Source organism: Taeniopygia guttata, chromosome 3 (assembly GCF_048771995.1).
Source record: "Taeniopygia guttata chromosome 3, bTaeGut7.mat, whole genome shotgun sequence".
Classification (NCBI taxonomy): domain Eukaryota; kingdom Metazoa; phylum Chordata; class Aves; order Passeriformes; family Estrildidae; genus Taeniopygia; species Taeniopygia guttata.
In genome coordinates this window covers 21,908,133-21,933,169 of record NC_133027.1, presented here as the reverse complement: position 1 = coordinate 21,933,169, position 25,037 = coordinate 21,908,133, and the positions used below count along the sequence as shown (strand labels likewise).

Sequence of the window (25,037 nt, the reverse complement as noted above, 5' to 3'; positions counted from 1 at the left end):
TGAGGGTTTGTGAAAGGTTTGTTAACCTTCCAAGTGTACTGTAAAACTCCTTTATACTGCGGCACAAGGACAAACGAAAAGCAGTGGTAAATGTTATATTCATGAGCTGTCCTCTGGTACTATTTAATATGTGCAACATATAAAAAAGTGGAGCACAGCTGTACTTGTTGCATTGCCTGAATGGTAGTTTATGCATGGAGGGAAGGATGTAGAACAGGTGATGAAAAAGTGCTGGCCAGTCAGTTATTAAACCTGCCTAAACAGCACAGGCCACATGGAGCTTGGAAATTCATCTGACTGTTCTGCTTATAACAGTATTGTCTTCTCTGCATGACTCCTTCATTATTTTAATAATTATTAAAATTATCTTAATTAATTTTGTTAGAAAAAGCAAAATATCTCTTTTATTTCTCTTCTTTATTTACCCATTTTATTTCTACTTGTATTCATTTTCTGTCTGTAGAATAGTAACTGTTTTTTCTTTTAAGAAGAAAGAAATTATGATGATTTGAGGCAGGATTCTTGGATGAAATTTCAGATAGGAAGCTCCTTCTTTTTGCTGACCAATGGACAGAAATCACAGGTAACCAGTTCTGGAAAATACCTTATTTTGCTCTGTCAACCACAACTGTAGACTTCTTCATTTCAAGCTTCCATGAGCAACAATAGGCAGTTGACAGGAGTGTCGGGTGAGGTTTATTGGCTCCTCACCAGCAACATTCAGGAATTAAGTTCAGATACTCACAGTAGCACTTTTAGCCTGAAATTCCATGAATCATTGAAGTTGTCTATACCCCACAATGTTGTTCCTAGACCATGTCCCATACCATAAGCACAAGAGGTCACTACACCTGCTCCACTGCAGCGCTTCAAGCCAATATCTGTGCCATCCCCACACTTTCACAGGTGGTGGATGCAATGTGGTATGCAACAGAAACACCATCCCACATGGAGTATTTATAGATAGAAGAGGATATTTCAGATGGGAGAGGATATTTCTACAAGAAGAAGAGAGGGTAAGCCAAAAGATTTTGGAAATGCTGCAAGGTCCCATGACAGAACTACAATACTACACTTCCCAAGACACTACACTTAATATGTGAGGAATAAGGATTCTTGATAGTGATACATCCTGCCCAAGACAAATAAGAGTGTGAATTAGGCCTGTCAAATTACCAGCAAAACTGCTTGAAAAAATAGAAAGGGATGGAGGATTCTGATGTATCAGTCATGATGTCCAGGAGAGGAATTCTGATGCAAGAAAAGCCTTGAGAGAGTTAATAAAAAGGTGCTCTGTGAAGTTGAGGAAGATGAAGCAGCATTGAGTGTGTGACACGGAACATGCTACTAACTTAAACCATGAGAGGTAACTCAATGCACTTATGTAGGCAATTTCACCAATAGAAGTATTGGCTATATGGAATGCTATCTTTCTGTGGATTCTGAGATACACTGGAAAAAGCTACAAATCTTATTGTATTATTAATTTCCACTATAAAATGCCTGCCATTTCCTTTGAAATGTTCTCTTTACGGTTTTCAGTAGAATTCCAACTTCAACAGATACATAAATCATGAATGTACTTTTTTGCCTTGCCCTGAAAAGAATCCAGTTATGTTTGGAGAAGATCAATGAATGACAGCATTTCTTATCCATGTATCAGACAGCACAGGGCAATGTTGTCAGCCTGGTAACACTCTTCAATATTTTTTTCTACTCTGCTTTAGAATTAATATTCGCTAGGAACAACTTGATAACATAGATATTTTATGTGGAACAATTCTCAGTTCCTGAAAACACTTCTCAAGTTAAGACTGACATCCTTGAAAGAACAGGGAAAAGAGCTTATAGTCTTTTATCTTGATCAATGATGTGAAAAAGACAAATTAAGTTAAGGCACTAAAGCTATGCACAGTAAGAATTTAATATTGGTCTTCTATTTCCTAGACAAAGACTTTAAGCATCCTGAGAATATTGAGCTAGTTGAGGAAGGGAAGTGCTGACTGATATAGTAAAAAGTAAATTTAGATTGCTTAAAACCCTTGGAGTTGCAAAAATATGGAAAGCTTTCCAAAATATAAAATAAAAACACAAAATAAAAATAACTAACAATAAATAGAATTGAGACCTAAATCAGTCCAATAAGATATATATATATGCTCGCATTATCTCACTGATCCAAGTGATCCTTTTCAGTCCTAAACGCTTTATTCCTAAGAGTAATTTTTCATTACATTCTTGTTCATGGAGCAGATGTGTTCCAGCATGTCACTACAGCAGTCACACAGCTGCCCCTGGCCAAGAGGCAGCTGTGTGGCTCTGGGAAGCAGAGAGCCCTTCCAGCTTCCAGGTGCTCTGGCTGCTGCCCACTCTCCGGGCCGTGTGCTGGAGCAGAGCTGCGCAGCCTGGTCTGGCGTGGTGGTGTCTCATGGAGGAGACCCTTGTTCTGTGACCTCAGACAAGACACTACACTTCTTTGTGAGGGATTTTCTTTTCGACAGTGTTACACAGATTGTGAGAAACAAAAGCAGTCAGGACCATTCGCCATATGCACTTATGCACTACTGCAGTAGGAATAAATAAGGATAAAAGAAATACAGCAAAACTCTGTCACACACACTGTCTCTCAAAGTCATTCAAGTATCTGTGTACAGCTACTGCTGAAGGTCCTTTCCACCATTCCCACTTATTAACCATCTTTTCCCCATGACTGGTCTAACTAGACTAGTTGGATAAATGTCATTTCTAAGCATGAGTGACAGAGGCATATGGTAGCTAATAAGTGTGCTATTTATGCAAAGTTTCTTAAAAATAAATTGATTTTTAAATCAAAGAAGGTTCTAAAATGTAAATGAAAATAAAATAATTGAGGTTGTCACGTCAGGCAGTTGGAAGTCAGGAAACATGAAATGTCTTTATTTGGCACTTCTGAATATGTATTAGGATACAAACTTAAATTACACAGTTACTGACTGATGACCAGAAGGGCTCCCATTTCAGGCATTCAGTGGGGGGAAAAAAAAAAAATCACCACCTTGTACATAAAGTCATGTTAATAAATAAGGAAACTCCAGTGTTGCTAAGAGTAATATGAGCCATACTTCTGGCTGCACATACACCCAAGAGGACATGAAATTACTTCAGAGAACAAGATAAATGAAACAACATGAGCACATCCAACATCTAAGATCGACCCAGAATTGTTCAGAAGAGATTCACCAAGTCCTTAGTTCAAAGTGCAAGAGGGGATTGAAACTGCAAGCAAAAAACTTTCCAGTGTTTCTTACAGGGAAGAAAAAGATATTATTTAAGTCTCTAAAATTTAACAGAGAAATCAAATCTATGCTCCATAAAACCACCTGAAAGGTTAAAAGCGGAAATAACCTTTTAATCTGGAAAGGGATAGCAGTATGTAGTTACATATTTAGACAGCAAAAGTCTGATAGCCAAAGGCTTACATGGGATACATTAATTAAAGTAGTTTTGATAATTTACCTGCTTTGCTGATGAGCAGTTTTCAAAGCTATTGGCTGGGAAGCTGATACTCTTTTACATAAGTCATTCCTAAAGACTAGAATTAAATTCTGTTAGACCCTATAAATAACTGATACTTTCAAAGAAATCCAAGATGGTACTACAGAAATGCAATTTATGTGAAATATTTTAATTTCTCGAATGCAAATATAAATAATTTTACAAACTTGAGATTTGGTCAAATGTGCACATCCTGAGGAGATTAAGCCAAGAACAGTTACACCAGCTCAGACCCACAGCCCGTGTAACATGTAACAGTAATGCCCTGCTTTCACCCACAGTCAGTAGGAGATATTTTAGAAAAGTGAAGAAACTGAATGCCTCTCCTCTGCATACACACTGCCAGATTTTAGCAGTCAGTGGTTTCAGATCCTCCTGGCTAGAAGTTGTATCTGATCACTCTGTGAAATAGCAGCTAAGAGCTGAGTTTTCTATGTTATCTTCAGGAAAGTAATTATTTTTGACAGTTAACACATAGAAATAAATAGAAGTGTTATATTAATGAAATCACTTACACATCTAAAGCCTATGCCAGTAAAATGAGCCTTTCTGAAAGTAGCCATGTCCATCACTTTTCTGGCTTCTCACTTCCTTCTTTTAAAGTTGAGATGACAGCAGCTGGTCACAAACAAATGAAATACTAGGCCCGTAGTGAGCTGTGTTTCCAGCAGTCAGGATTCTGGCAGTACACATGGGCTGTTTGAGAAGCACTGCTCACAAGTTCCCAGAGGTGCAGGCATGATTCAGCCCTGAGGGTTGAGAAGCAAGGGAGTGGACATGAGAGCAGGGAAATACAAATGGATGATTAAGACATGACTAGAGTATGATAAAGTAAAACAAGCAAAAATGGGAAAGAGCAAAAAGAGGAACAGAGCCACAAGCCACAGTGAAAGGTTTTGTAGAGAATGGAAGATCTCATTTGATGAAGCTTAATGCTGCATTAAGCTCTTTTAATAATCTGATCATTTTTTGAACTACTTCTCTATCTTTCCTGTAATGTAAGGCTTTTTTGTCAACTCTTGATCTTTACAATAGCTATTCACACTTCTAATTATTTTTACCACACTCTTATTCATTCTGGATTTAAAAATCTGCATTTTATATTCTTATTATACTAATGTAAATTTAGAGAGAAAATCTGAGTAGCAAGTGAAAGGATTTCACTGCTAGGTTACTTTTCATTCTCCATTTAGGACAGGAATGCCTTGATTCAAAAGCAGTTACATAAAAGCAACTAAAACATATAATAAGACTTATCTAAAAATATTTATTGAAGAGACAGCACTGCTTGACAGATTTTAAGAGATGAAAGAACAAACCATATTCATATATGGACTATAATAGGACACCCACTGAAATAAATATCAGGACTGTGGCTTTGAACACAACTCCTCTTTGTATTTTTGAGTACTACCATCACAGCATTATGTTACCACACTAATGGCATGAGAAACTACTGAACTGCAACAGATTGCACACAACAGACAACTCAGCTTACCCTGTTTAGTTATTTACTTACATATTTTCTAATATACAATATACCATCATTCCAATCTGTTTATCTCTTTACCAAGTAAAAGCTTCTTCACAAACATAAGACAAAAAAATCTTCCCCTGCAAAAATCAAAGTGCTTGAATTGAGAAGATAGGTTAATCAAAAAAGGCATTTGTATATGAAGATTTAATAAGCCTCAATGATGTTACAGACACTGAAGTTTTACAAAATATTTCAGAGCAGTGCTAAATGCAACAGAAAGGTTCCTTTCTGCATGCTCAATTTGAAACATGAGTTAATTTCCTATAGTTATCTCTTAAATGCCAGTCATGTCAGTTCTGAATATGCATGTTGAGTTACCTTTCTAAGATACACCCTGGCCAAGCCCTTATGCTCATCAACAAATGGAGAAAGAAAAATAATTAAAAACTGCAGATTTGTTCACAGACACAGCAAGATTGTACAGAGCATCACCCTCATGCAGCTTCACATCACTCCTCCATGCCTAAGATCTCATCCAAAAGGATGATATTCCCTTCCAGTTTGCTTTCCCACCCCTTTATTTAGTTATGCTATTTACATTTGCTCCTGTTGGGGATGGTGAATATCAGGCTGCTGTGCTGCAGGTACAGCTAGAGCAAATACACTCTTGTCCATTGCTCCTCTTAGATACACACAGTTTCTTAGCATGACTCACATTATTTCTGTAACTCCCACCATTTATAATTTCACTTTCCTGCAGAGTTCCTGACTGGCAGATTGCTAACACTCCTGGCCTTTTTTTTTCTTGCATGGCATTTTCTCTAGCAAGAGTAAGGGCAGTCAAGTCAGTACTAAATCCAGATTGAAACTAATTAACTTGTCCATCCCAAATAACATAGCTTAAAACTGAACTTCCTTAAATTTAGGCATTAAAATTTTAGGATTAATTTTAAAATTCAGGTATTAGAAATGCGCCTTGTAGTACCTGAGCAGGTTTCAGGATACCTGAGATCTGTGGCCTGACTGGCCACACTGACTTAGGATATTTATTCCTTAGGAAAAACACTACATGAATCCCTCAAAATTTTTTTGCAACTGCTATGGCTAGCCCACAGTGCCCAACCTGTAGCTTCAGAGTAAACATAGGGCTTAAATATTCATTTATTTTAATTTGAATTAGCAACATATTGTTTCTTCTTCATATTTAAATAATCTAGCATTGAGTACAGAATGGAGTTTCAAAGAATTTCCTGTAAATTGTGTGATCAGCGTGTGAATAGCATTGTTTTTAAAAAATCTGTAAGAAATAAGGCATCAAACTACCTATTCACTTCAGTAACAATGATGATGCAGGTCCCATACATATTTACTAAAATATAATAAAATACAACAGATTGTGTCTTAGTGCTTTAAGTTGCCTTTTTTTTTTTTTTTTTTTTTTGTGGCTCAGAGTGTATTTTCTTTTATCTGATTGTTTGGAAGTGGGTAATTTTTGCTGTGTTGCTGATTCCTGAGACTTTCTTTACCAGTAAAAACTGGTAGAGAATTACCATTGCTGATTTGCTTATAGGATCTCATATAGATCTGCTTTCTTCCAATATGAAGCTGTTTTCAAGCATTTTGAAAATTGTCAAAATCAACTAAGATAATTATTGGGTTAATTTGTGAGTGTCAATATCCAGTTATTGCTGTAGAATAAATATTCTATTATAGAATATTAATATATTTTCACAGTAGGGAAATCAGCCATGACTGTGAAAGAAACAGGGCAGAAAAAAACTACATATAATTAGAATGAGAACTCAGGTCAGTAACTGTGCAGTTCCAGTGTGAATGATCTATGCCTGCTCTGAAATTCTCAATGCAGCAAATTTCTCTCTGTAACATGATTTTCTTTTAGATGAGGGTAACTGTAAGAGATGCAAGTAAAGAGATGACAAATAAATGAAACTTGACACAAGATATCCATATATGATGTCCAGTGCCATTCTGAGACACTTGGGTGTGCAGGTACCTGAGTCACCTCACAATCACTGCACAGTGGCAGGTAAGACACAGAAGCTATAGAAGACCACACCTTCCTTAAGCACCAGCTGGAGAGAGGGATATAGGTTACATATAGTCACCAGGTATTGCATTAGATCTGTGGAAGTCTGAACAAGGTTCCAAGACATCACATTAAGGAAGAAGGTAGAAGTCCTAGAAATTAGGAAGTCCTAGAAAGAGAAGTCTTAGAAAATTTCCTTAGTCCTCCACTGTGAAGCCTTATTCATTGCCTTGCTTGCTGCTCACAATGACCCACACAGACATAATGGGTGTTGCCCTTGTATTTGTGTAAGGTGATAAATAATTATTTGGTATTTATAATTAAAATTCTGGCATGACAATCTGTGTAAATGCTTAAAACAGACTTATTCTGAAACACTTATACATCTGGTATGCTAACTGTGGCTCAGTAAAGTTGAATGTATATTTTTAAAGGCAAAATCATAGCAGTTTTGCCCACGGAACAGGTAGGATGAGATTCAGTTCTCCTACATCTGAACCAGTCACCGCCATGCACCCTTTGCAGTCAGTCTAATCTATTCAGACACCTACTTTAGAATGAGATTAGTTACACTTTACACTGACTAGACCTCCGCTGACTGTAAAGAAATGCAAGGGCAACAAGCTCAGATGGAGACATCTGCAACTCTATGAATTCCACACATTTGATAAACTCCAGTATGAATTGTACACTGAATCCCACTGAATTCACATTATTTTTGGCTGTAAAAACACCCCTACACTTGCCATTTCAGATAGCAATACCCACAGCTAGCATCGCCCCCCAGCTCCCCACTGAATACAGCACTACTATCCACCTAAGATAGGAGATGACAATCTGAATGATTTACACAAGGTTTCAGGAAGAGTTCATAGCTTCTTTTAATTCCATACTTATCCTCACAGACATGGGCACAGAAGGTGTAGCAAACAGCATATTGTTTGGATTTCAAGTCAAAGCCCTTGAATAAGACTTAGAGGCCAAAGAGCAGACAATGTTAGTTTATGGGAACAGGTCTCTTACTTGATAGTTGAATTTCTTGTACATAGGTGACAATGAAGCATTGAGGTACCACGGGCAAAGAGCCAAGCAACAAAATTATGCTGAATTAATATCCAGGTCCTCCAAGGCAGAATTCAGCTCACAGATCCATGAGGCACAAATACAAGTGTCGACAGTTCCCAAAGTGCTTATGACTCTAGTACAGTCAGTGGTGCCTCTGATAAGAAATACTGTGAGGCTCAATTCAGCTGCTTGCATAGCAGTGCCTGGTGTCACTGCTAGTGCTCTCAGATGCAATGCCTGACCTTCAGGCATTCTTCTAAAGAACATACACCCTCTGTACATCCCACAACACACATTCTACCCCATGCTTGATATCTCAAGCATCTGAAATACACACGGAGGCAGTTCAGCTTAATTTCTCAGTTGCTGTCACTGTACTGATTAATCTTCATGCATTATAGTGAGATCTTAGGCATGAAGGAGTCAAGTCAGCACATAAATACAGGTGACTGTGTTTATTACTACTACTGCTGTTGTTTAATGCCTTTCTCCCAACTTCTGGGACTGCCTATTTACTCAGAGCTCTGCGGATGTTGGAAGATATCACACAGGACCTAAGAAGGATTGAAGTCTTTTAGTTCAGTATCTGAGAACAACATGGAATAACTTAAAAGTTTTTGAAAAGGCATTAGATATCTGATTGAGGCAGAAAACTACATTCAGATATCTTAATCCCAAACTGAGCATCATCTGTAGATTCTGACATAAATGCTACCCTAAGAATTGGTGGCTAGATTGTAGAACTGATTAGAGCAATAGGTCATGAAGAATGTAATTTTTTAAAGTAACCCTTTAAGCTTGCAGAGAAGTGAAAAGAAGTCTGATGGAAGCAAAGAGTGGTGCTCACAACCCCAGCTGGCTGCGGTGTCTTATAGCTTGGTTGAAAACAGGAACACACATTGCACATGAACTTCATGAAAATGCAGTGAAATATTTTAATGAAAGAATATGCTGCCTGGATGGTGACAATGCACACAAGCTACCATTGTACAGAAGAAAAAAGTTTGTGGTCATATTCCCTATAAAGTATGATTTATCTATGCTTAAATATGATTTAGATATTGATATGATTATGATATATGTGTACCACATTTAGGTAATTTATAAACTAATCTAGGTTTAGGTAATTTATAAACTAATTATTTCTCTTATTTTATGGATAGAAAATTGTGAATGTATAACATTTCTATACAGCATTAAAACACAACTAATAACAAGAGTGTTGGTGAGATTTGGAGGGAAAATAGCTATATCTGTATTGAACAGTTATCTTCTTTTTCCTCAGTGTCCTGCAGAGCTAGAGTAAGCTAACTATTCAATAATCAAAGCAACAGAAAACAGTTTAGAAGTCAGCTGAACATAAAAGGTGTAACCTACCTATGTGGCTCAAACACAAAGCATACAGGCTCTTTGGAGGAACAAACAATGATGAATAGCTAATAATAAAATATTTAAGGATCTATTGTAAAGTCTTTGGCATAAAGAACCACAAAAAACCTATTTGATTTTGTGCTTACAGGGCAACAGAGAGGCTGTTTTTTTTAATGCATGAACATGTGCCTGTATAGGATGCTGAACTCACTAGGACTAGGATGGCTTACAGAAGCTTCATATGGAGCAATGACAATATCTATTAAGACTTTTTTAGGTATTAAAAGCATTAAATTTTAAAATGTTATGCATATTTTTTTATTCTTACATATAAAGAAATTGAAGTCTCACCCTAAATCATTACCAGCTTTCTCAGTTGAAATCCTCTAACATTGATTCAGTTTGAAAGAAACTCTGTGACTTCTAAAAATAGCTCTGTGTGCAGCATGGTAAAACAGAGCTTTACGAGCTTTTAAATCCCAACAATAAAGTTAAAGGTAGCACAGTACAGAGTTGCCACTTCAAAAACTGACAGTAGATCAACCAAGAAAATGCAGGACACATCCTTTCCAACAACACCATGGATGGAGCCAGCATTTCCATGTCATTGGAAAACTTTCCACTTTTTAGCAGTTTAAAACTAGCACCACGACTATCTAGACATGAAAAATCTTGTTACAAGGACCAACTTAGAGATCAAACTCCCCAGTTGAAATATAGATGGTGAGGGAACACAAACACATTTCTTATGTGACTGCTAAACTTCTCTTAGCAATAGCTGAGGGAAAGGCAATATCAAGTATTCCAAACAGATGCTTGTGCCTCTCCCTTATATTCCCTATCTCTCAACCAATTTGCTTTTTTTTTTTTTTTTTTTTTTTTTGCCTCTGATATTTTTATGTATTTAACTACAGGCAACAATCAAAATGTTGGCACTTCCTGGCTGCTAACATTTAAAGCTTCTATCACAAGAGAGGAGGAGCATGTCATGTACTTATAAGGAATAGATTCATTACCAACAATTGCTATTATTGGCATGTTTCAAATAGACTCCAAAACAGTCTTTTTCTATGTCTTAACCTCCTGTTGCTGAGCAAGGAATAGAATCAGCAAGCATATCAGGAGATCTGACAAAAATTTGCTTACTGGTGAGAGAGAGAGAGAGAGTGAGAGAGAGAGAGAGAGAGAGAGAGAAGGCAGGTACCCCAGCCCTACTCCTGTGTGGAACTGCACTAAATCAGACTTCTTCTGCTATGAAGATTGAAAAAAAAAAAAAAAAAAGTGTGCATGAGACAGGGCATACAATACAAAGTTCATGCAATGTTAGGACAAGTTTTTAACTCTCTGCAGAATTCAGGGCATGAGAACAGTTGATTCAATTGCAATCTTATATTAATGAGAAATCAATTATTTCTGATGTATTTATGCTTATTTTAAAAGCATCTTTAGCAACATTTAGAAACTACAATAATGAGATTCACTCTTTCAAGACCTGTTTAATGGTATGGCAAAATTATCCCTAAATGTATAAAAAAAACTACCTGTAGATTTACCTGATGAAACTCCCCATACTTTTATATACATCCTTTATGATAGAAATCCGCCTCTGAGCCAAGCTCTGGTGTTAACACAAGCAGCACTTTACAGATGTGATGCAGCTAACCTGCCTTAGGGCAAGGCTACATCTCCACTTAGGGCTGCCCATCCTACTCCACTCTCCACACCAAGGGAACCAAGAAGTTCCAGTAACCACTAGTTACTGTCGCAATGGAGCAGCTACAAGATGCACATTTTATCAGATTAACCTCATACCCAGCAACAAAGTCTCAAGGAAAGAATTGAATCCATAAGTCTGCTTGACCACGATTTCACTTTCCTTTAAAGTCAGCATCCCAAAAGCACGTAAAATACATCAAATATTGTGAGAAATAATGGATGTAAATTATGAGAAGAAACTAATATATTTCATTGAGAGTCACAGAATTTGCTAGGCAACATTTCCCAGTACTATATATAAGGGACCAGTATTATCTACAAATCAAGCAATGTTCTTACTTATTTCAGAAAATATTCAACATAACAAATGAAAGTACCAACATTACAATTATAGTGGTAGGCAAGGAGACAGTAAAAAGAGAGCATTAGAGGAAAAAAAGCTAGCATGGGAGTGCTACGTTAATTTTTATAAAGAACTTAAAAATGCTCTCCTGTTTGGGAAACCCAATCCACTCTGAGACCTTTGACTGTGAGAGCAGGGGCAGAGGAATGGTGATCTCCATAAGCAAGGCAGGAGCATTGCTTTACACATCCCAGCATATGCAGAGCTCAACCACGTAGTGCTAGGACAGGAGACTTTGTAACGGTGCAGGCAAGGAAGATGTAAACTGAGATTTTACCAGCACCTGACTTAGGGATAGGCTACACAAAACCAGGACTTGGAAGACTTCCTAATGTCACAAGGAAGACAGGGAGAACAAGGTCCAGGACTTTGAGGAAAAGGTATCCTAGGAGAAAGGGAAGCCTGAAAAAAAGGAGGCAACACCACATCTGCACCTATTACTACTCATGCCTTTGAAAGACTTCAGAGTGACGTTTTGAAAGACTTAAGAGTGAGGTTTTGGTGGTTTCAGTAAACTGCTCTACAGAATGAAGCTATTAATTAGCTAATAAAGGTTGTCATAGCAGGCCTAAGACATGCAATAAATACTGAGGGTCACTGGACATTTTTTTGCTTATTTAAATGATATCTTATATTTAAAACTGTTTATTGATTTCACTTAGACCAAAAATAATTTCATCTTCTGAAGCAGTATTTAAAATAGATCACGCACAGTCAGCTCTTTCAAAGGAAAATTCTAAAAATGATGGAAAAGCACATGCAGCCCTGTACAGGATAAACACTAAATCTGTCCCCCTTCTCGATCTTTACTGGAGATCAGCAGAGAGGATTGCTGACTGCACTCTTCCCAAACACTGCACCCAGAAGAGAGGCCACTGTTCCAGTGGCAGGGCGAGCTCTGGAGCTGGTAACAATTCAATATCGTCTTCTGGCTTTCCACTTTTATTTGTTATACTTCTAATCACTTTTTTTTTTTTTTCAGTGGGAATATTTAAGTTACTCTTAAAAATTCTAATCTAAGGACATTAAAGATGTTGAAAACTTACTGTTTGGTCTGCAATCTTCCCTCTTTCTCCACTCTCCTTTGTGGAACATATATAAATGGTTGGGTATAATCACAATTTGTTGCTTATATATACAGTGAGTTTTTCTAAAAAGTTTGTGGCATATAGATTGAAACAGAGTTGTGTTAAAACAATACATGAAAAAATCTATCAAAAAGAATATCAGAAAATCTTCTAGGTCAAACTACACAATTAATAGCTGCAGCCAAAGAAACAGTAGTACTGGACAGTTAGAGTAAATTTTCATTGATACAATTTTTAAGAAAATGCATCAGTAAGGTTTTTATGAACAGTATTTCAGTGTCTCTATCATTCCTTCATAAAGGGGACATCTTGCATGCACATACATTGCTCTCTATTTTGGTACTTCTTGCAAATCTTTCAGATGAGATTCCACCAGTGGTAATGATTACAAGAGCTGAACATATTTATGAAGGGAGGACAAGGCTGGAGGATTTTATGTTTTGCTCTGAAAAAATAAAGACAACTAATGATCACATTGATGTCTTTCAGAAAAGAATTCACAGGAGAACAGCCTGGCTGACCAGGATACTTTGCTCCTTGTGCTTTAAACTCAGAAATACAGGAAAAGTTTGATCCATTGGTCAAGAGCACAACTTCCGGCAAATTTTAGTGATAATAAGTAAGATATTTTTTAGGGTAATTTCGATCAGCCCTTTGAAAGATGTTGAAAAAGACAGAGAAATTTTATTCATCATTACATAGCATTATGCAACTGAAGTAAATAGCAGGATAATGCTTTCTTTCAGTAAACTTCTTCTTGGATTTTGCTGGGTTTTTTTAATATAAGTTACCCTATTTTACAGGCAATCTGTTTTCCCAGTAAAGAACAATCCAAATGTATCCTGGCAGCTACCTCATATCAGCTGAGCTTTTTCTATAAATTTTTGTATATCAAGATACATTATGCAATACTGATGTCTGTTTACCTATAGTCCATGCAGTGTTTTCTTATACTCATGAAAACATTAAAGTCTGTCAGTCTTGCATGATGCAGTTCCTAAAATGTGTGTGATACCTCAGGAAAGGGATCTTACAAACTTAGTTCCTGCCCCGTACATGCAAGCAGAACAAGTCAACCAAAATACTCATCCCCTGTATTGCACTATTAGGATCTCTCCAGTGTTACGTTCTGACACTTTTATCTAGATTATTCATAATTTGTCTTCTTTTCTTCGGCTGCCAAGCAGTACCACACACATTCCTAAACCCCCTCCATAATACTCTCCCTTTTTTCAATGTTAACCTGGGCTTGCTCCTGTTCTGTTCACCCTCCAGATCATAGACTGCAACATGAAGTGAAGGAAAACACAAATGTTAACAAGCTGTACCCAGAGTTCTGATTGTTCTAGTAGTGAATCAAAGTTCTGTAATCAGAATGTAAGACTTTACAAATTCTTATGATTCTCAGGTAGCACACAACTTTGCTAAGCTTCAGTGTCCATGTTGGATTAAGAAATAGACATTTGTCAGTACATTTGAAACAAAATTCCATCCAATTAGGAAGCATACCACAAAGTTTTTAAAATAATGGTGTGCAATTTAAAGAAATTAACAAATGCAGAGAAAATATTATATTAAACAAATTTCAGAAAAGGTATTTGTATCTTTCTTAAAAAAATGAAAAGAAAAATGTATTGCATTACCCAGGAGTGCAACTAAATAGAAGATTACTCACAAACATGCCAGGAAAGCTCCTGAAAGAGAATGCCATCTGAATGTGATATGCCTATATAGGAGAAACTTTTCCATTTTATTGATCAAAGCATTATTCTACAGCCTAGCACACACTGAGCTTCGCAGCTTCGTATTTTGCTTTTCTGCATCATTTTTAGAACAGCAATTCATGACAATTTTGGAAAGTAAAAAGAAACAGAAAAATCCCAGGGGATTGATCAGAGACCTGGCACTGGTTAGCAAAGTAAGTGTGCTGAATAACTTATCCACAACTAAGAGTATTGGAGAGACTTCCACACTGCTCTAAATCATAAGCACAGTACATGATAAAAATAATAATATATCAGATGAGACATTTACTCAGGTATGCACAATACTAAAAAGCGTCATAAAATGAAAAAGATATTTTGAAATACAATAATTAAGGTGGGAAAAATGAATACATGTAAAAAATATAATTCAAAATGAAACAATATAAAAGAACATTAATTGCACTATAAATTACCTCAAGACTTAACACACATTACTATATGAGGTATAGTATGTACTGGTGGACATAAGAATATTTCCACTGATTTCTATCACCTTTAACAAGTTATTTTACTGTAGAGAAACAATAATAAGAGGAAAAAGAGAAGAACTCTGGGAAACATCCAAAGTTAATCTATCAGGTTTTAATTTGAAAAGAAAAATAACAACTTCAAAATATTTAATTTCTCATTTAGATCTGTTTTAATACTTTGGTCCTCTATTTCCTTACTTTCAAATGTCACTATGTGCCTTTGAATTCATAAAGTAATGTATAACTTTCTATATCTTGTTGCAGCTGAAACCTTACAGTGTAGATAACTCAAATTTTTGTGAGAAAGGTCAGTGCAATATAAGAATGCATCATTTTACTAAAGGAGATGAGACTGAAAAGTATAATAAAAAAAATTTCTCCCTTAGAAGTGTCATGTTAAGATTTTTGAGGAGTACATTATAAATTATCACTTAAGAAAACTGTTACCAAATTAGTTACCATCTATATTATTATAAAAGTACATGATATCATAACTAATTGAATCCCTTTTTAACTTCACAAAAAGTAATATTTTCTTAAACACCTCACTTGTTATACTCACCTCTTGCCTAATGAATAAGAGGTGACATATATTGAGATGGGAGACACTAAGAACCCAATGCATTTCAGGACTGGCAACAAAAGTAATGCAGCATTCTTATATGTACTGCAACCTTTTCTGCATATAATGCTATAAACCACAGGACCTTGTGACAAAATTACTCTGATCTACAAATTGTAGTAAACTGGATTTTCAATAAACCGTTATGAGGAGCCATTCCTAAGCCACATGTAACATTTTGTTTTCTCAGTCTACTAAAATTTGAGAGGAAGGAAAGTGCATTCCAGTTTATTTATTTGAATTCCAGAAAGGAAAAGAGTGTATTTAAATTTATGTTAAGTTACTAAGAAAAAAAATCATTTACATTAGTTATTTAAAAATTAATCTAATATCTATTAAAGCTATTCTCTTAAATAACTTATCTAGCTCTGAAAACTAATTTTGGACTTTTGTGGTATGAATATAAGCTATAGTAGCTACTTCTAAGTGACACTACTTGTAAACAGACCCTCAAATGAGTGAGATAAAAATTGCAGACTCAAATAAGAATAAATTTATCATGTATACAATGTATAACAGGAACACTTAACAATCATATTTTTTCAATTCCTTACCTTTAAGTAAAACATTATGGCAAAGATAATCCTGAAATAGTCCAAAACCAGGCCACCTACTAGATAACAAAGCCACAAGTTGCCATCAAAGAAAAGATCAGTTTCATGTCCTGCTGCCAGAAAGGGCTTGAAACATCAGAGAGGCTTGAGCTCTCCTCCAGAGGGAAAGTGAAGCCAGTGTCATTCTTACCAATGGGAGGCCATTGTCTTCCCAGCTGGAGGATATTAATACTTCTCACTGATACTCAGCATCTCCTTGCTGTGATGGTCTTCATATCCCAATTAAAAAAAACCCACACATTCTTAAGTCTATGTGTTATTTCCTCTGCACTGTGTTATGAGGAAGCCTGGCTAAGAATTGAGATAGATACATAGTTTTTTCAAGACATTTGGACATACTTTTCCATTTCCTTTTCTAGCATTAAAAAAAGATTTTTCCTGTAGCTTCGAGTATTCAGGATTTGAAATGCTGCAAGATCAAGGGAAGTGAGTCAAAGGAGTAAAAGCAAGCACTGTCCTCCTTTTCGCTGATCAGGGAAGATAATTGTTATCAAATTCTAAAACTAAAGAATATATTTGTTTATTTAAGTGAAATCTGCTGTTGCATAGAGAATAAAGGTGGCCTTATACTGATGCTATTTGGCAAAAATTTCACTCTGCAAGAATGAGGCAAAACTGTTGTCTTTATCTTACTTGGACTCTGCGTAGACAAATTCAAGAGAATAGAGTGTTTATGCTCTTTAGCTTTATATCCCAATGACTCATTAATCCATAAATCAACAAGAACATGGAAGTGGAAGATCCTCTGGGTTTTCTTCCTTGCTCCCCTATTTTTAGAGTATAAGAATAAAAAGTGTAGTAACTACTTGAGATTCTTTCACTACTGTCTCCTATTCAGGGGGAAAAAAAGAGGTTAAAAAGTAACCTCCCACTGGTGGCGACTGAAGCTATTTGTTCAGCGTTTTTTTTATAGGCTACGTGTGAAGCTAGAATGCAGGTGTGAAAGCAGAGAAGTTCGTTCTACTCCTCATTGCCAGAAAAGCACAGAATAAGACAATAGCATACTTCTGTATTCTGCAGCTGCATGAGCTCTGAAAGCCATCACATGAGAGTGAAATGGTTTGGACAACGTTTCCTGTAAGGGTAACTTGGTTATCTGCATCATTAATAATATTGTGTCTATTTTCTATGAAAAGTCACAAGCTTATCCAGTTGCAAAACTAGGAGAATTGCTGGAGACTTATGATATGTAATTTGCATAACATTATTAAGGCATTTAAAAGTTTCACAATACAAGCCATAGTATCAAGAAGCAAAGAATCACAGGAAACTTATTCAGTTGACCTCCAATGCACAAAAATAAATTTCATTAAGAAAATCAACTTTTTTTTAAAAAATGTGATGCTAAGGGAAAGTAGATTCCAGACAAGCCTAAAGAATTAATTTGCATCCTCACCACACCTTAGGGATTACTGAAAACACAGTATCACCTCAATTAAAGGAGCAAGATAATAAAAATTGTTCTGAATTGTTTTTCTCAATACTGACCTGCTTCCTCTCCAGGACAATGCTGAGAGGTTGTTTCCTCTCTGAAAGGCAGCATGCCAGAGGCTGAACACTGCTCAAGCAGCCACTAAGCTTCCAGGATGATATACATGTCAGAGACACCTTAACTGACCACTACACCAGAGTGGTATTCAATTTCTCCCTAAATCTCTGACTTAGTTTTATGTTTTCCTAACTGCTTTCAATGTCATTTTCAAGATTCAACCTTTACATTTTCTAGTATAAACTTTGAAATGCAAGAACTTTTTTGTTCAAAATGAGATCAGATCAATCTGACAACATTAAGATGCTCTTCTTTCTTTTGACATAACAAATTTACTTTTTGAAGAGAGTATTTAAGATGGAATATGCAAAATTGAGAGCGGTGGAAGAATTTTGCATGGAGAAGGAAAAGATATGAAGGACCCAAGATGGGGAGCTATAGATAGACAGAAAGCTCTGGAGTATACTTAAGCTTTCTACATTTGTGCAAAGTCTGAATCTCTAAATTACTGATTTTTGTCTTGTTGGATTTATGCATTTGATCATATTTTTGAGAAGTTCCACTACTGTCAATTTATCTACACATAGTGGTTGCAGCATCTCCTGAAGATAACAGACACTGATTCCCCTTGTGAAATAAAAGCCTTAATCTATGGTATACCTCATGTATTTCTGCTAACTGCTGGTGTATGCTATCTTTACTATCAAAAATAAAAAGAAAGTATTTTTGTATCATAGGAACATATGCTTATAAAGCCACAAAAAATTTAGAGGGCTTAAGGCCAATGCAATTTTGGAAGTTATTTTCTGGTCATTTTCAAAACTGGCAAGGACAGAGAAATGTGACAAATATGGAATGAAAATGCATGGAAGATAAGTAAATTTTATGCACAAAAGAAGTATTTAAGAGAGTATAGTGAGAAACAGATAAAAGCAAAGTGAGACCAAATATATATGCATGCGTGGAAATACTGATTGAGAAATCTAACTGCAGTGATTTCTATCCTCTCATCACAACCAAGCGTGTACTAAATGAATAAACTGCTACTTGACATTTTCTAAATAAATATCATGGGAAGAGTACTTATTTTACCTTAATGAATCATTTCAGCCTCTCCAACAGAAAGTAGTTGTGATGAACTATAATCTGTTCTGGGAAATGTAGTTCTATAATGGAGATATATATGGACCGAAATACGGGAAGTTGTGTTCTCCAACAACTCTACTTTAAAAGAGATTCTGATTCATCCATGCCCACTTCTACTTATATTTGATCATCGCTGTTGACATACTGTATCTGCCATGCTGAGAGCTATTTCTCTACTAGAGGTAAGAAAGCCATATGGTTCGTGGATGACTATGAATTTTTGCAAGGCAAACTGAACTAATATGTGTATATTTTTTTTCCTGTAGCTATTCAAACAAAACTACCCATTTAGCAAACAGAACATTTTCAATTCAATGGGATATTTTGGCCCATGTAATACATTTCTAAGAAAGTCTTCCTTAAATACAATCACAATTGATGGGCTAAGACTGACTTTCTGCATTAGTGGTCCTCTCATTCACCATGCATGGTTAGATATAAACAAATTTACTGTACTGATTAAGTGAAGCAGCAAATAAGACTTGTCTTGTTCATGGAGTAGAACCAAAACAGCTGTTTTTGTCTAACTGATGCAGATTCAAAGGGCCCCCAATGTTATACCTCATATAAAAACAGGAGGTTATTTGAGGGGTTATGTTCCTTTTATTACTAAAAGGATTACTAAAATTACCTCTCATAGGAATATCATAGTTATACAAGGAAATTGCTTTGACTATGTGCAATTACAAACAGGAAAAAAAGTTCTTGCCAAAGGCAGGTGTAAAATAGCATTTTACCATCCCTGTTAAGGCACAAAAAAGCCATGCTAATGATTACACCAAAGTCCACCATTTAGCCAAGCAAAGCTCACAATCAAGCTGAAATTCAGTCATCCAGACTGCATCTACAAATATTTCCTATTAGAACATCTGCTGTCAAAAAACCCTTTCATAACTGTGACATTATAAGTGGACCAGGACAGCAATGTTCAGGGAGCTTGCAGAGGGTACCCTCTGGGCAGAATGCTGCTTGATGTTCAGACAGAGTGGAAACTGGACATGCAAGCTTTCCTCGGGATCAGGCATGAATCCATCTATTCAGGGATATGTTTCTTATATCACATATATCAATTACTATTGAAATAAATTGTTTCATGTATTGGAATTCATTTAGAATATTACTTTTAGTTTGTCACAATGGACCTTGAAATTTTTTGTAACTTGCTTTTGTAACTTTGTTACCAACAGCTTGGCATTGCCAACAGTTATTAATTGCAAACAGTTATTAATATTTGTGAGATCCTGCCATACACAAATGTGAATTCCCAATCCCATAAAGTCATTATGTTATTACCATTACCAATCCAGCAAGTCTTGGATTTGACTGTGATTTTATGTGTTACATAGACAAAACACATTCTCCTCAATAACTCTGTCAAGAGCAGTCTATGTTTGCTGATTGTTAAATGCTTGCTTAAGGCACTTATGACTTCACTCTAAGTATAATTTAAATTTGCACCAGAAATTTAAACTAATTTCAGAAGCACTGGAAATTCTAAAAAGTTATTAGAAGTATGCCCTATACCATTTCAGTGCAAACTAGATATATGACTAACTAAATGCAAATAGCACTTCATAGTACTAAAATGAAAAGCTAAAACAAATTTTAAATCAACAAATTTATTTGAAAATCCAAGATTTTAGTTCATGTGTTACTGAACAATGGCATAATAAATACATTCTTTAACTTAGGAATGTCAGATAACACAGGGTCTGCCTCGAGCACTCAGAATTAAATCTCTAATGTATAACATCGTAACTCATAAAACTATTAAACATTGTCTGAGTCCATTTTAATCACATAACACACATTTTGAAAAGCATGCAAAATGATAGGGGAAGAACCTTTGAAACATAAATGATATGATCAGCTTAGCACCGTAAAAATAGCTACAGACAGTAACATTAAAACTCGCAGTTCTCAAATGAAGGGTTTTGTGCAAACCATATGGAAATTACTTGAAAGTATTGCTATATTGCGGAAAGCACAGAAATATAAAACTTCTACTCTTCCTATTTTACCTGTTTTCCAGATAAAACACAAAGATGGAAATGCAACAAATCAGAGATGTGAACAGCTGATACCTCAAATACACGTGCATTATAAAATATTACCATCCATCCTCTAGTCTACCTCAAGCTGCTTTTTAAAATTTTCAGTACCATCAGTATGCCCCCTTGACGCTCCCACAGTAGAAAACATTCAGTTACTAAGACTCCACATGAGGTTTCTCCATCATCTGCACTTGGGCTGCACTCAGTCACATTGGGGTGACCATTGCTCCTCGCAGGACGCCCGCTTGCAGTCATCTACTACCTAAATAGCTGGAGGTATCCAGTGTTTTATATTTTGTTAGTGCTCTGCTTATGTTGCTACTGTGAAGCAGAGATACAACTAATAAAAAAATGGTTACAAAACACTCTAGGGCTAAGAAGGGCTCTTGCTTTCACAGCCCTGATCTTGGGCTCACACCACCGAAGGAGACGGCAGCATTTGGTCCCCTTCTCGGGGCTTTAATTTGGAAGAGATTCAAGTATCACCTGCTCCCAAGGCACATTAAGCCTGTGTAAGAGTGTGCCGTAATGAAGCAAAATTTGAAACAAACAGTAGGCTGTCACCATAAATTAGAACCCTTTAAGTTTGAGGGAAGTTGAGGCCGAAGTACTTATAAATGGATTTATGGCTAAACGCCAAGCTGTACGGCACCGGCACCGATGTTAGAACTGGGACACCAGCAGCGGCAGGAATTAGGTTACGAAGGCGACAGAAAGCGGGGCGGTGAAAGAAAGCCCCTTTTCTGCACCTCCCGCCGGCTGGAAGAGTCTCCCCACTCCGTTGCCCCGGACCGAACCGTACCGGCCCCACAGCAGCAGGTCGGGTCGGGCTGGCAAGGACCGCCCGCCCCGACGGTGGCGGCCGCCGGGCGGTTCGCCGGCTCCGCTCCGGGAGGCGAGGCGGGCTGGGGCGCGCTGCGCTCTCATTATGACACTGGGTAATTATTTTATTTCTCCGCAGACGGTGTTTCAAACGGCCGCGGAGGCGCTCAGACAACCCGCCCGCCAACGCCGGCCTTTGAGCGGCGAGAGCCACCCATGATCGCCCCGGTGACCGAGGACAGCGCAGCAGATGCGCCGGGCGCCCACCCCCGCGCTCCGGGGGCGCGCCCGCGGCGTGGCAGACGCGCAGAGCCGGTGCGGGGACCGTGCGGGACTCACCTGCTGCCCGCCCCTCCTCGGCTGCCGAGCTGCCGCCCCACCGCCCCTGGGGGCCGGGCCGTCCCTCCGGAGGACTGGGACAAGCCTGGAGGAGCGGCGCGGCCGCTCCGACGTACCCGCACCCTTCCCGGGGAGGCACGGCGGCCGGGAAGGGAAAGCGGGGAGCGGAGCAAGCGGCGGTGCGCCGCCAGCCCCGGCTCCCCAGCCCCTCCTCGCAGGGCAGCCCCAGAATCACGCGCTGCCAAAATTTAAATCGCCCCAGCACTGCGGCTCCGCGCGCAGCATCCCCCTCCCCGCCGTTCCCTCCGACCAGACCGGTCACTCGGGAGGGTGCCAGACATCGGGCGCTCCGCAGCGCAGCCGTCCTGCCCGGGCTGTACCGAGATGAGACCCTCGCCACGGCGACACCGGGACGCACCGGTGGTGGGGATGACACCACAACCGACGGCGCGGCTGGCGCACCCTCTCCCCGCCGCCCAGGCGCCCGTCCCCGACGGTGCGGTCCCCGCACGGACCCGCGGCACCCGCCCGTTCCCTCCGCTGCTTGTGCGGAGGCGCCCCGCCAGCAGCCCGGCGCGCCTGCCGCCCCGACGGCGGCCCCTTCCCCTGCCTCTCCTCCCTGCCTACCTTTTTCAGCGCTGACATTCTAGTGCATTATTAACGCGGCGGGTGCGGGCTGCGGCGGGTCGGGGCTGAGGAGACGCCGCGAGCGGGAGCAGCGGCGCGCGCCCAGCGTCCCCCGGCGCCGCTCACCCGCCGGGGCCGCCGCGCGCCGCCCGCTCGCCCGCCGCGCGCCGCTCCCCCCGCCCCTCGCGCCCCGCGCGCACCCCCGCCCTCGCTCCCGCGCGCGCGGCGGGGGCGCCCCCGCCGGCTCCTCGCAGCCGCGCGCCCCCTGCCGGAGCCCGCGAGCATCGCGCCCGCTGGGGAGGGGCGGGAGGGGGCGGGGCCAGCGCGCGGCGGACGCCCTGCCTGCCCAGCCCCGCCAATGGCCGCGCCCGCGCCGGGACCGACGGGCGCGGCGGCCAACGGCGAGCAGAGCGGGCGCGGGGCCGTGCCGCGCTCTCCGAGAGGCCGCGGGGCCATGGCCGCGAGCAGGAGGGACGGTGAGCCAGCGCCGTGAGGGCTGGAGGGTGGTTGGTCTCGCCGCGCTGCTACCGGGGCTGGTAACGGAGGGAGCCGAGGGGCAGCGGCGGCGGTCCCGGGCGCGGCCGCCCTCAGCCCCGCTGCCCTCAGCCCAGCTGTGTTCCGGGCGCACCGCGGGACTCGCTGGTTCCGCTCCCGCGGGGGAAGCGGTGAGAAGGAAGGGGGCGAGCCCGGCAGGGGGGAGGCGGATGGACACCGGTGGCCTCAGCGGAGCCTGCCCGCCCTGCAGCGGGGCTCGGGGAGCGTGGGGCCGCGGAAACTCCGGGGCTGAGCCCTCCCGGCCGGCCCCGCTGGCTCGGACGGCCGGGCGGGTGCTGTTGCCGAATTTCCTTGGGGCCGAGGGAGAGTAAATAAAATTTACTTCTCTAATCACAAAGTATTTTAAGATGACACCTTTTTTCCTCAATACGCACGTATGCGGGCTTACTTGTTGGTGACCCACTATTTCAGCTTTTTTAAAGTGAGTTAACTCACTTCTGAAATAACTGTGGTACTGTGCTTGCAAAGAATAAAATATCTGACGCACAGCTTCAGTCTATTCCGTTTATGTAAATGTTGTATAAGACACGGCAGAGGAAGAACGCAATATTCAAATTACAGGTGTTCCATAAGTAATATCTCGTTCTTAAGGGGTCTCGAGTAGAGCTGAGCTGCGAGAGAACTGAAGGCTTGCATCCTGTGCTTAGCTTTGGCGTTTACAGGCAGTTCCAGCATCTTGAAACTGGAATACTTCATGGGAGGATAACAATTTGAGAGCGAAACTGATCAACAAGAGTTAATGTTTAAGCTAATTGCTGACGGTCTGCGAGTAGAGATCGTTTGAAGGAGGTTTAAATACACGGTAGTGTTCTCTGTGGTTTAGATGCAGATTCGTTGTGAGAAGGTGAGAAGGAGTAACTGTTTTGCTTCTACGCTTTGGGGATGTGAATTACAAATTGATGTTTTCTGGAAGAAAGTGAATCAGGAAGAGTGAGTTCATGCACTTGTGAATGAATGCATGGCTCTAGAGCTGAGAATGGGGGAACTGAATTCTAAAGCTCTCAAACTGTTTAAAACTGAAGGTCAGATAAAGAGCTACTTGTTTTGGTAGCATGTCAGAGAAAGCTGGAGTGATTATGCTTAGTATCTGACTTTACTATGTAGAGGTAGAAATCATTCATGTTTTATTCAGCCACTCTAAGGAGCCACGACTTCAGACTGGGAAGAAAATACAGTGAGAAATACAAGGATGTCACATGCTTCCCTGTGAGGAAATAAGAAAACTGGAAGAGTTTAGAACTTCATCTGATCAGCCTCTGCAGCCCATAGCATGTATCAAAACTGTTAACTTTCTGTTGTGAAACTGTATGTATTTTTGAAAGGACAGATGTCCTATAAAAGAGCTGAGAAAGAAGGTTTAGCTGCTTCTCTTTAATGTTTTGCTCTTTCTTGTAAGAGTATGTTGAAATGCTGAAGACAGACTTTTGTCTGCATTACAATAGAACAGCAAAGCTTTTTATTGTGTTTGGGACTGGGTCATAGTACAGAATAAATGCGATGGTCAACAGCTTGTAGGTCATGGGTCTAATTGTCAGCGAAGAGAATCTAAATAGTGAAAAGCCAGTAGAGCAGTTAAGTGAAATGCACTTCACTCTGCCAGGAAAGAGTATGACAGAAGTAGTTGAGAAAATGCTGCTTTTTTTTATTATTTTTTTTTAGTTTTGTGGGGCTTTTTGGTTTTTATTTTCTCATGTACCAGTGATTCGTGACAGGGCTAGAGGTACTACTGCTGTCATTCTGTGTGTTATCAACGAAGTATTGACCCTGTCTGGGACAGCTGAATTCCTAATTTGTTGCTGTTAAACATTGACAATTGCATCTTGAAAGCTTTA

The 25,037-nt window shown here is 39.5% G+C and overlaps 2 protein-coding genes across 18 annotated transcripts in view; one reads left to right on the top strand and one right to left on the bottom strand.

Moving 5' to 3' along the window:
• The window catches only part of DLGAP2 (DLG associated protein 2), a 447,444-nt gene extending 424,618 nt beyond the window's left edge, over positions 1-22,826 (bottom strand). For 9 of the 13 annotated variants that reach the window (XM_030267281.4, XM_041714762.2, XM_072926394.1 and 6 more), the window contains exon 1: positions 22,651-22,826. In XM_030267281.4, the coding sequence (XP_030123141.4) occupies positions 22,651-22,668 (18 nt within the window). In that variant the 5' untranslated portion in view covers positions 22,669-22,826. The remainder of the gene's footprint in view (positions 1-22,650) is intronic. The other 4 variants (XM_041714761.2, XM_072926408.1, XM_072926407.1 and 1 more) reach the window with 4 other exon arrangements.
• A 141-nt stretch (positions 22,827-22,967) lies between these two features.
• The window catches only part of ERICH1 (glutamate rich 1), an 88,365-nt gene continuing 86,295 nt past the window's right edge, over positions 22,968-25,037 (top strand). For 4 of the 5 annotated variants that reach the window (XR_012054879.1, XM_072926420.1, XM_030267271.4 and 1 more), the window contains exon 1: positions 22,968-23,126. Coding sequence is in view for 4 of the 5 variants with exons in the window: in XM_072926420.1 (XP_072782521.1) it covers positions 23,009-23,126 (118 nt within the window). In the remaining variant the exon portion in view is untranslated. Of the gene's footprint in view, positions 23,127-24,013; positions 24,050-25,037 lie in introns of those variants that run through there. The other variant, XM_072926422.1, reaches the window with a different exon arrangement.